At 39.1% G+C, this 13,496-nt stretch overlaps 1 protein-coding gene across 7 annotated transcripts in view; it reads left to right on the forward strand.

The window, feature by feature from the left end:
• Positions 1-13,496, forward strand: part of LOC133607332 (protein turtle homolog B-like) — a 250,778-nt gene that overhangs the window by 162,721 nt on the left and 74,561 nt on the right. For all 7 annotated transcript variants that reach the window (XM_061961847.2, XM_072913838.1, XM_072913840.1 and 4 more), the window contains 3 exons: positions 1,231-1,373; positions 4,634-4,774; positions 8,642-8,758. In XM_061961847.2, the coding sequence (XP_061817831.2) occupies positions 1,231-1,373; positions 4,634-4,774; positions 8,642-8,758 (401 nt within the window). The remainder of the gene's footprint in view (positions 1-1,230; positions 1,374-4,633; positions 4,775-8,641; positions 8,759-13,496) is intronic.

The raw sequence follows: 13,496 nt of genomic DNA on the forward strand, positions 1-13,496 counted from the left end.
ACGTCATGCATCGTGCTTTCAAATTAATCTTAAATACCAGACAGTCTCTAAATTATATATATTTTTGCTGCCATCTTGTGGACAATGAGAGTAATTCAGACCAATAACCCCTTGAAAAGTAATACTATACCGTGTTTTTCGGAGTATAAGTCGCACTGGAGTATAAGTCGCACCTGCCGAAAATGCATAATAAAGAAGGAAAAAAACATATATAAGTCACTATTTTTGGGGAAATATATTTGATAAAACCCAACACCAAGAATAGACATTTGAAAGGCAATTTAAAATAAATAAAGAATAGTGAACAACAGGCTGAATAAGTGTACGTTATATGACACATAAATAACCAACTGAGAACGTGCCTGGTATGTTAACGTAACATATTATGATAAGAGTCATTCAAATAACTATAACATATAGAACATGCTATACGTTTACCAAACAATCTGTCACTCCTAATCGCTAAATCCCATGAAATCTTATACGTCTAGTCTCTTACGTGAATGAGCTAAATAATATTATTTGATATTTTACGGTAATGTGTTAATAATTTCACACATAAGTCGCTCCTGAGTATAAGTCGCACCCCCGGCCAAACTATGAAAAAAACTGCGATTTATAGTCCGAAAAATACGGTATATTAGCACAGCATTTATTCATATGACATAATCCAAACGACACAAGCTGTTTTCACTTCTTGTTGCGGCAATACGACTGCACTCTGTATTGGATTGGCCTGTTACTAATTTCACTAATAATCTGTCCTTAAATTATTATGTTGTGATCCGAAACAATATGCATAGTTGTCTGATACATAAATTTAGTATATGCAATAAAGACACTTGTTGTCCCATGTTGGATGTATTGTCTATCATGACAGCTTGGGACTTTGTTTATTTATTTTACGGTATTTGGTATTGTTTCCTTTCCCACACTCTTATTTTCAGTTGTACATCCTGTTTGCCTCCACTACTCCTCTTGCCTGAACGCTGTCTCCCTCACCTGTTCCTGATTGACAATCTGGGCACACTTGTTCCAGTTTGCTAATCAGGCTTCTTTATATGCCAGTCTGCCCTGCACACGTTTGTTTGTGACCATGTAGTCTTGCTTCCAATGCCATGCATTCTGTTGTTTTTTTCCTTGTGCTAGCGTTTCCTGTGCACTTCCTTGCTGCACTATCCTTCGTGTTTTTGAAATAAGATTTTTACCTGCATGCCCTCTTCTGTCCAGATCCTGCCCGTGTTGTTAACATGCCATCCGTCATCTACGTGGCCATCGGTCTGCCAGGCTTTATCCGGTGTCCTGTCGATGCCAACCCACCTGTAACTTTGGTCAAGTGGAAGAAAGATGGACTTCCTCTAAGGATAGATAAGGTAAACCCCACCTCACTGTGGTAATTAATGTGCACCTTAACATTGCTGAAAAGAAAACTGCACTTTTGATTTTGCCCATCATCTACAATCACTATGTGAAAAAACAAACATGTTTTTTCCTTTTCTGTGCGTTCTAGATAGTGAAAAACTGCTCACAAGAGGTAACTAACAATACAGCTAATGGGGATACACCTATTCTGCCTATTAAGCCCTCTAAAATAACATCCAAGAACCTCCAGCAATGTTTTATATACATGCTGTAAGTATATATGTAATGTATTAACAGGCACATTCATGATAACAAGTAATATTTACAGTATTTATTTTAAGCATTTCCGTAACTTCTTTCCAGCCACTTCCATCAGCAACAACAGATAGGGAGCGCGTTCTGTGTTTGCCATCACTAATTGCAGACTTGATGAAATACTTGGAGCGTTATCATGTAAACATAATTGCTTAACATAAAAGAGTGACTTACAATTTCCACTCTTACTGCGATGCGGGCTGATTGGATGGTTGTATCTTTCAGCACAAAACGTTTGCCCTCCATTGTGGCTGGTAAATTCAGCATAATCCTCACTTCTCAGTAGGGCTGGGCTATATACCGGTATTACAGTTAATACCGGTATATTTTAGAAATATATATATATATATATATATATATATATATATATCCATCCATCCATCCATCCATCCATCCATCCATCTTCTTCCGCTTATCCGAGGTCGGGTCGCGGGGGCAGCAGCCTAAGCAGGGAAGCCCAGACTTCCCTCTCCCCAGCCACTTCGTCCAGCTCTTCCTGTGGGACCCCGAGGCGTTCCCAGGCCAGCCGGGAGACATAGTCTTCCCAACGTGTCCTGGGTCTTCCCCGCGACCTCCTACCGGTCGGACGTGCCCTAAACACCTCCCTAGGGAGGCGTTCGGGTGGCATCCTGACCAGATGCCCGAACCACCTCATCTGGCTCCTCTCGATGTGGAGGAGCAGCGGCTTTACTTTGAGCTCCCCCCGGATGACAGAGCTTCTCACCCTATCTCTAAGGGAGAGCCCCGCCACCCGGCGGAGGAAACTCATTTCGGCCGCTTGTACCCGTGATCTTGTCCTTTCGGTCATAACCCAAAGCTCATGACCATAGGTGAGGATGGGAACGTAGATCGACCGGTAAATTGAGAGCTTTGCCTTCCGGTTCAGCTCCTTCTTCACCACAACGGATCGATACAGCGTCCGCATTACTGAAGACGCCGCACCGATCCGCCTGTCGATCTCACGATCCACTCTTCCCTCACTCGTGAACAAGACTCCGAGGTACTTGAACTCCTCCACTTGGAGCAAGATCTCCTCCCCAACCCGGAGATGGCACTCCACCCTTTTCCGGGCGAGAACCATGGACTCGGACTTGGAGGTGCTGATTCTCATCCCAGTCGCTTCACACTCAGCTGCGAACCGATCCAGTGAGAGCTGAAGATCCTGGCCAGATGAAGCCATCAGGACCACATCATCTGCAAAAAGCAGAGACCTAATCCTGCAGCCACCAAACCAGATCCCCTCAACGCCTTGACTGCGCCTAGAAATTCTGTCCATAAAAGTTATGAACAGAATCGGTGACAAAGGGCAGCCTTGGCGGAGTCCAACCCTCACTGGAAACCTGTCCGACTTACTACCGGCAATGCGGACCAAGCTCTGGCACTGATCATACAGGGAACGGACTGCCACAATCAGACAGTCCGATACCCCGTACTCTCTGAGCACTCCCCACAGGACTTCCCGAGGGACACGGTCGAATGCCTTCTCCAAGTCCACAAAACACATGTAGACTGGTTGGGCAAACTCCCATGCACCCTCAAGGACCCTGCCGAGAGTATAGAGCTGGTCCACAGTTCCACGATCAGGACGAAAACCACACTGTTCCTCTTGAATCCGAGGTTCGACTATCCGGCATAGCCTCCTCTCCAGTACACCTGAATAGACCTATATATATATATATATATATATATATATATATATATATATATATATATTTGAGACAATACCGCCATACCTGTATCTTTTGATGTGCCTTTGTTATGGCTGTTTGCGGCCAGTGCTGAGCGCTGCCACCGGGGGGCTCGGCTGGCACTGTAGCTGAGGAAGGGTCCGGTGCGCGGGAAGGGTCTGGTACTCGTCCAGAGCTACTCTGGCGGCGGCTTGTGGCGTCTCCTTTTTTAAACCAGGGGTAATACAAGCCGGTGAAAAGATTCAACAGAACCACCGTCAGAGCCGACAAACTGTCGCTGCTAACTGCTAAAGCTAACAAATACAGTTTAGCTGAAACCCTGGCAAATGCCCCACGTCGCTTAGCAACAGACAACACCTTTTAAAGGCACATACACGCACGCACACGTTGCTCTCATTAACTTATCTCAACTGCATATGACATATATTCAAAATTACATTTATCAAAGAGTAATTATATTGGTAATTAAATTACTTTTTTGGTTAAGTAACAAGTAACTTTAATGAATTACTTTTCAAAAGTAATTTTCAGAACACTAGTAACAGTAATGTGGTGTTAAGTTTAAACTAAACATTTGGCACGTTTTGTTTAAAATGCCGATATATATCGTGATTCGGCCTAAAAATACCGGAATATGGGTTTTAGTCTATATCGCCCAGCCCTACTCCTCAGATGAAAAATGCTGGGAAGGCTGCATTTTGCGCAGCCTTCCTAGCAATGTTATCAGGTCTTATGCTCCGTGCTATTTGTTAGAGCTAGTCTATCCACTGTTTCTGTCGGTCCTATTTTTTAGCCTGCATTGTGTGGAAATTTTAATTTTCAAACTTTTCCAAACTCAAGGCCATTCAGCAGCAGCACCAACTCCAGTCGCTGCAAGCGTACCTCCCGGTTCTCGATAGTAGCTTGAGGCACTGTGAGCAAGGCGTTGTGTCACCACGCCAAAAAAGTAGTTCCTCTGTGTTAGCGCTTACAATAACATGAAATGCAGGTCACAACACATAAATGGAGCGTTGTTGGTGGTATTTGGATGTGGTTTTAGACCGCGTTACAGGTGAAATAGTAGAATCCCAGTTACATGCATTGTTAACATTAGCAGTTTTTTTACTGTCTAGAATGCGTTGAAAATAGACATGCGTTCTTTTCCCACATCAGTATAATTGCAAAAGACAGTGCATGTTTTCTTTTAAAGCTTGCTATAGTTTTACACATTTATATGAAAAAATATTTCATTATATTTACAAATGGCAATTAATGACTCCCATTCACAGTACCCTGGTTGGAGCCAAATGGAGGATGGGAGCATCCGTGTGGCAGAGGTGACAGAGGATTCTCTCGGCACCTATACCTGCATGCCTTACAATGCCCTGGGTTCCATGGGATGGTCCCCTCCCGCTCCCCTGGTGCTAAAGGTGCGTTTGCAAGCTCACTATTAAAAACATCACAAAGGAATTATTGGCAGAAGTCTATGCGAATGGAGCCCATCAGGGTTAGGGCTTGTTACTAGGGATGTCCGATAATGGCTTTTTGCCGATATCCGATATTCCGATATTGTCCAACTCTTTAATTACCGATACCGATGTCAACCGATATATGCAGTCGTGGAATTAACACATTATTATGCCTAATTTGGACAACCAGGTATGGTGAAGATAAGGTACTTTTTAAAAAAATTAATAAAATAAGATAAATAAATTAAAAACATTTTCTTGAATAAAAAAGAAAGTAAAACAATATAAAAACAGTTACCGTACATAGAATCTAGTAATTAATGAAAATGAGTAAAATTAACTGTTTAAGGTTAGTACTATTAGTGGACCAGCAGCACGCACAATCATGTGTGCTTACGGACTGTATCCCTTGCAAACTGTATTGATATATATTGATGTATAATGTAGGAACCAGAATATTAATAACAGAAAGAAACAACCCTTTTGTGTGAATGAGTGTGAATGAGGGAGGGAGGTTTTTTGGGTTGGTGCACTAATTGTAAGTGTATCTTAAGTCTTTTATGTTGATTTAATAAAAAAAAAAAAAAAAAACCATACCGATAAAAAAAACAAAACCATACCGATAATTTCCGATATTACATTTTAACACATTTATCGGCCTGCCGATATTATCGGACATCTCTACTTGTTACTGTATGATTTAGTTTTTTAGAGCTCCAGGAAATGACGTCATGCATCCTGGCCACACCTTTTTTTTTGCAGGACAGAAAGAAAAAGCCCTATTCAACTCCACGTATTTTATCAGTTTTTGAAACAAGGTAATGGGAGGGGGAGAGCATTTTAACACATTCTCAAATATACCAAAAGACGTCCCAAGTGGATTACATCTTTTAAAACATGCTTGAAGTGAGCAGAGCGCTGGACCTTGACGTAAACAGACATCGACAAGTAGATAAGACAAAAGCAGTAAGCTGGCATTACACACAGCTATTAATGCTACATTTCAGCCAACTAACATTGTTCAAACTCTTTTGGGCCTGCATTTAAACCAGTTCTTCTCAAAAAGTAGGGCGAGCCCCCTTGGGGGAAGCGCAGTGACCCCAGGGAACATACTTTATCTGTATCATGCAATATCATGCTTCAAAAAGATGTACCGTATTTTTCGGAGTATAAGTCGCACCGGAGTAAAAGTCGCACCTGCCGAAAATGCATAATAAAAAAGGAAAAAAACATATAAGTCGCACTGGAGCCTGGCCAAACAATGAAAAATACTGCGACTTATAGTGCGAAAAATACGGTACACTAAAAACACACTTATTGTATCCATTAAACATGACTTCAGTTTGATTTAAAAAAAGAAAATGAACACAAGTCTATTCATTTTTGTTTTGTAGGCATAAGTGTTGTATATATTGTGCTCCTGAGTTAATGTTGTTGATCAATTTTAATGTGTTATTGTTTATTGAGTTTATTTTATTTTTCAGTATCAAATAGTTTAAGTTGATCAGAAAATGTTTATAGTTTAAATGAGGATTTTTTTTTCACTTACATTGATGCGCTTTAAATCTTTCCTGTTACAGAATAAAAAAATATTTTTTGTTTTGTTTTCTCTATTGTTAATAGGCTACAATGTTATGCAGAGGTGTACTCATAACAATTTTATAGGCAACAGATACTATATAGTCGGAGAGTGGGGCAAATGTTTTCTTCTTCCTAAGGGGGGCATAACAAAAATGATTGAATAGCAGTGATTTAAACTGCAGTTAATGTAACTGGTAGGTTTAGTGATGCTACAAAAAGTTGTCTGGCCAGTGTTGCCCAATGTTTACAGTATGTCTACATCAGGGATGTGTGGTCAAGGTAGGCAGGTGAGAAAAGAGAATAAAACAAAAATTATAACCATAAAACAAATATTAATATTTGTCCATTAGGTTTTACAAATGAGGCTGCAGCGTCTGTTGCCGCTTCGCTTCACCTCCTTACTTGTGTGTGTGTGTGTAGAAGAGTACGAGGAAGGGTCTGTTTGCACAGTGTCGCTAAAATGTTTGCAGATGCATTTTACCCCATTTACCCTAGTTTGTACAGCCTGTTTAATGTTTAGAATGTAAGTGTGACATCATTATTGTTAGGAAGAAGAGAGGCTGGAAGCTCAGATCCTCCAATGTCTAAGTGGTACTCTGAGTCGCCACACTGGGAGAATTGGGGTAGCAAACGCATGTCTCTACAATGTTTAACCAGCGGAAGCCAACTTTATTTATAACAAAAATGGCATTTGCAATACAGTAAGCCAACATTTTTGGGTTTTATTGTCAGATGCAAAAACAATGTTTTGATGCTTTGAATGAAATGAAAATAATGAACGTGTCTGCCAATATGGAGAATTACTGTAATCAAATTCTTACCTAAATTGGACTTTAAGACACAATTATGCACAAAGTACGTTGTCATGAAAGATAGAGGGCTGCTTCAGATAAAAAAATAAAAAGGTAAGAAACACTCCATATATTTTATTCATGTTATCAAAGCAATTGGGAACAACAAGTATTTGATATTGACATTATACTCAAAGAGCTTATGAATTTAAGTTAAAAAAAAAAAAAGAAAAGAAAAAAACTTGGTCAAAGTTAGTTTATCCATAAACAATGTACAAATTGAGAAGGTGTCTGGAATCACATTTCTTGGGGTCATCCAAGATGAAAAGTTGACATAGAAAGCTCATAAATTGCATGTGAAAAATAAGGTATCTAAAAGCTTATTTATTTTGAACAAGGTTAAATGCAGTTTCCCATATAATACAATGAGAATGTTATATTGCTCAATTATTCAACCTTATTTCAAATATTGTGCAGAAATATGGGGAAATACATATCACAGCAACATAATACCTTTATTTCTTTAACAGAAAAGAGCAATGCGTATTATTTTTAGAGTAGGATATAGAGACCACACAAATCCACTCTTCATTAGGTCAGGATAATTAAAACTAAAAGACTTTGTAGAATTGCATATTCTAGTAGTGATGTTCAAAGCTAGAAATAAAGTTCTTCCGAAGGACTTACAAAAGTTATTTGTGTTCACGTCTAAAGATGAGAATGAGAGAAGGCCGTATGATTTTAAACATCCAAGAGTGAGAACAAATTTGAAACAAATGTGCTTGTCTGTTGTTGGTGTGAAAGCATGGAATTCTCAAAAGAAATACTTAAAAAGTTGCAAGAATATTTTTTAATTTAAAAATAGTTACAAAAAGAGACAACCGGAATTATGTCAAACTGATTTTTGATTTTGATTGGACGTGTCATTGTGAAAATGCTTAAACGAAAATTAAAAAGTATGTTGGAGTTCGGGTGTTGGTGGAGGGAACAGTCATCCAAAATAATTTGTGTTAAAAAAGGAGGCAGATAAATATAAGAATACTATTCTTCCATCTGCTCCTTTCTGATCATGGAAATGTATAAACAACAAAAAACAATGAAAGTGTGAACTGTACATGGCTTGTGTATATGCATTTTCATGAAAGGAATAAAAAGAAATGATGATGATGATGATGGTGTAAAATGGCTACCGCACGTCACTGGTCAACGTTTATTTCAAACATGGAAACAACTGGAGGTCAAATTTAGCACTCCATCCATCCATCCATTTTCTACCGCTTATTCCCTTTGGGGTCACGGGGGGCGCTGGAGCCTATCTCAGCTACAATCGGGCGGAAGGCGGGGTACACCCTGGACAAGTCGCCACCTCATCACAGGGCATTTAAATTTAGCACTGTAATTAGTAAATGTATAAGAACACTTCATCCTTACCTATGCTGACTTTCAACCCTGACAGGACCCTCCCAAATTCTCAGTGGTCCCTGGAGGGGAGTACAGACAGGAGGCTGGGAGAGAACTTGTTATCCCATGTGAGGCAGAGGGTGACCCATTCCCTAATATAACATGGAGGAAGGTATGATGCTATGATATATGCATGTATGTGATCATATACTGGATGACAAGAAAATATTAAGTTCATCCAAGGATATATTTTATATTGAGAGGAAGCAACAACATATTATGTGGAAATGGATGACATCAAACAATAGTATTTAAGCAAATTGTGTTTACTCTAAGTTTGAGATCTGGCAGGTTCATCTCCTAGATGTGGAACTATTAAGGCTGCAACTCACCTAATTAGGAACTTTCATTTACTAAAAGAAATCATTATACTGTTCAAACTCGTCTGCATTGATGCACTTTCATAAAAAGAAACCTTGCAAACTATTACGTTACTCATTTTTTTGTTTATTGGAACATTTTATTTATCATGTAATTACCTGGTCCCTCCAGGAATGTGCAATGTCACAAATGTACGGCCTCACAACTTTGTCCAATGTCCAAACTTCCCCGCACATCAAATCAAATCTTGCAATCGAATTTGACGTCAACTGTCTAATCAAAACTTGTTTCTTCTGTAAACAAAACAGAACCAACATGTAACAATATATGAAATACTTATTGCTCAAACCGCACAATTGTTCAGGTTCCTGGCTTGGGCGCTAAGCCTTCTGGGTAATGAATTACAGTATGTAAACATTTAGCATAGAGCTGGGCGATATGGCTGAAAACCTTTATCACCATTTAAGTTTTTTTTTTATATCGGCCGATACCAAAAATGTATATTTTTCATGACCTATTGTAAAATAAGGACCAGGGGGAAAATGTAAACACTTTTAATTAAAATGTAACCTTCCACTGATTATAATCACCTCAGCTATCAAGGCAGAAAGTAAAGGAAATGTCAGCACAACCATGGAAAACACTCAAACAATCAATGTAAACAAAATTCTAAAATCACATTGGCCCTGTTTACACTGCACACTCAACCAGATTTTTTTTGCCCTTAGGTGATACAGATCAGATTTTTTTTTGCCAGTCTAAATGCTCCAAAGTGCTTCAAATCTGATACTTTCTTAGCTGATTCAGGCCACGTCAGGAGGTAGTTCAAGTCCTATTTGAATCTGATATTGTCAAATGTGACCCGAATGCGACTTTTTCGTCATCTTTGTGCGCGCTACGTCATTCTTGCGCGCGGGCAAGGACGCAGCTCGCCAGCGGAAGTGGATACTTCATTACAACATTCAGTTTTGGTGAGCAGAGTCTTTTTTCGGCCGCCAAACTTTCGGTGCATCACTAGTCAAGTGCACAAATAATAGGTTATATGTAATATATGAATATATATTTATATTTTAATTCCAAAGAAATAGCGATTGTTGAAAGACCGGAATTGACATATCCGCTGTGCCGCATTTGCTTACATGTTACGCACATTGCCTAAGTTCTTTAAGTGAGTTGAAAAATAAAGCTATGGTAAATGGGTTATACTCATACTTGCCAACCCTCCCAGATTTTCCGGGAGACTCCCGAAATTCAGCGCCTCTCCCGAAAACCTCCCGGGACAAATTTTCTCCCGAAAATCTCCCGAAATTCAGGCACACAATATAAACAGCGTACCTGCCCAATCACGTTATAACTGTAGAATGATCGAGGGCGAGTTCTTGATTTCTTATGTGGGTTTATTGTTAGGCAGTTTCATTAACGTCCTCCCAGCGCGGTAACACACAACTACAGCATTTCGTCTACCGTAAAGCAGTTTGTCTGCCGTAAACAGCAATGTTGTGACACTCTTAAACAGGACAATACTGCCATCTAGTGCATTTGATGAAGGCACTTTTTGCGTGCCACACAGCAATGCATCATCAGTGAGGGCGTTCAGCATGGTTAGAAAAATAGTGACAGAGAATAGAACAAGGATGGACAATTCAACCCTAAACTCAACAATGAGTAGATGAGTGTTATGTGTGTGTATATGTGTAAATAAATGAACACTGAAATTCAAGTATTTATTTTATTTATATATATATATATATATATATATATATATATATATGTATGTATGTATGTATGTATGTATGTATGTATGTATATATATATATATGAAATACTTGACTTAGTATTTCTTATATATACTTATATATATATATATATATATATATATATATATATATATATATATATATATATATATATATATATATATATATCTATATATATATATGTATATATATATATATATCTATATATATATATGTATATATATATATATGTAAATATATATATGAAATACTTGACTTGGTGAATCCTAGCTGTAAATATACTCCTCCCCGCTTAACCACGCCACGCCCCCTCCCCGCCCCCCACCTCCCGAAATCAAAGGTCTCAAGGTTGGCAAGTATGGTTATACTCGTATAGTGCTTTTCTACCTTCAAGGTACTCAAACCGCTTTGACACTATTTCCACATTCACCCATTCACACACACTGATGGCGGGAGCTGCCATGCAAGGCCCTAACCACGACCCATCAGGAGCAAGGGTGAAGTGTCTTGTTCAAGGACACAATAGATGTGACAAGGTTTGTAGAAGGTGGGGATCGAACCAGGAAACCTCAGGTTGCTAGCACGGCCACTCTCCCCACTGCACCACGCCGTCCTCTAGCTTACGTAGATCCGCGCTGATGTCTGTGTTTCCTCTACTTAACAGCCATAAAAATATATGTTAAGTTAAAAGTTCAAGTTAAAGTACCAATGATTGTCACACACACACTAGGTGTGGTGAAATTTGTCCTCTGCATTTGACCCATCCCCTTGTTCAGCATATGTACTGTATATATTACACTATATACATCCATTCATACATTATATTACTTTAATGTATTTTTACATTAAAAAAAACCAACAAAACACACATTTTTGAAGTTGTGGCGACTTATTTTATTTTGTAATAGTAGCGACTTCCTTGTTCATTTACCGAATACGGTCAACTTCCTTTGTTTTACTTTACTGCGCATGCATGTGACGTTGGGGTCACATTGGGGCCACATTGGGGCCTGTGCATATACTGGAGTCTGATAAATATGACATTTTACTTGCAGTGTAGACAGTCAGCTGGAAAAATTCAGTTTAAAAAAAAATCCAATGTAAGTGCAGTGTAAACATAGTCTTAAAACACTTAACAGTAACCTCTTAAACTTAAGTTTAACAAAATAGTGCAAAGTGTGAAAATGTAAACATAGAGTAACTTGAATAGGACTTTTTTTCTGTAGGTTTTGTGCTCAAGGGTGGGTGGAGCTAATGTGGTGTGGTATTACCGGTCTTAGTGGGGACGAGCGCCTTGCCTAACTTACAGACCACATCGGTCTGACTACAGTTCGTTTCTAAAAAAAATCCCCCCAAAAACTACAATACTGTCCAGATAACTTTTCCTGTTTTATCCACAATTTTTTCGCTCACTGCGGCGCTCATTTTTAGTTTGTCTTCTCAACCCATGCAAAGAATCGCTAAATCCCATGAAATCTTATACTTCTAGTCTCTTACGTGAATGAGCTAAATAATATTATTTGATATTTTACAGTAATGTGTTAATAATTTCACACATAAATTGCTCCTAAGTATAAGTCGCACCCCCGGCCAAACTATGAATAAAACTGCGATTTATAGTCCGAAAAATACGGTATTCATATTTTGTGCAATATTTCATACATAGATACACTGTTAGATTTTTTTGGTCCAATTTTCCATGCGTAAATATATCTGTTATTGCCAACTACTTGTGTAATAGGACTATGTGCACTTGAACTTACTAGACCAAAGGAGATGTGTATCGTCTTCCTTCAGCACCATTATTATATGCAACGATTTAGCACTTCTCCATCTGCTTTATGCACTTAAACTACTATGGTCACTTTGTTCCTGATCTTCCCTGGTCTTAGTTTCATCAACCTGCCACAGACTGCAGATGGAACCTGGCTTTTAGCTACGATTTGGCATCTTTACATTTATTATGTTTATTAATGTGCATTGTCCCATGTAACAAATATGTAAGAAATATAGCAAATGGCAACTTCCTATCTGGAGTTTTACAATACATTTATGAACAAGCTTATTGGTGTGTCTGGTGGGACAGGCGAAAGTTAATTAGGAGAAAAAAACGGTTGGTTATAAATGATTTAATGTCTCTGTGCGGCCCGGTAGCAAATGCGTCACGGACCGGTGCCGGTCCCCGGACCGGTGGTTGGGGACCAACGTGTTCCCTCTAAGGTGCGCGCCTGCGCAATTGCGCACCGCTCACACGTTCTCTGTGCACAACAAATTAATGCCGCGCAGGAAATCAAAAATCCCATCTGAACTTTAAACAAAATAAACACATTACAATTTATTCTGTATGATTTTGCAATGCAACTCTATGAGTGACAGGTGACAACAAGAGTGGCCCCAATGAATAAAACAATCTTTGTCAACACAGTTCAATTATCGTCTGTCGAGACACTTTACAGACAGGAATTCCATCAATCACTTTATTGAGCAAAACTGTTTGTAACCACACCAAAAACATGAGTTAAAAAAAACTTGTATCTATAAAAACTGGTAATTTTCTGCCATACAAACCAGGCTTAAACCAACGTTATCATCCGTCGTTTCAACAGAAGCCGCTCGCTCTCTCACCTGCACCAACACACGCACTCTTGGCACTTAGCCAGTGCTGCGTTTATGGCCACACAAAAAGTCGGACAACCCCAACGCCACACAATGTGTAAATGCCAGGTTGTAACACTCTGACTCCTCAATCAGATGTGTGCTTATTTTACTGCC

The sequence above is a fragment of the Nerophis lumbriciformis genome, linkage group LG09 (genome assembly GCF_033978685.3).
Source record: "Nerophis lumbriciformis linkage group LG09, RoL_Nlum_v2.1, whole genome shotgun sequence".
Classification (NCBI taxonomy): Eukaryota; Metazoa; Chordata; class Actinopteri; order Syngnathiformes; family Syngnathidae; genus Nerophis; species Nerophis lumbriciformis.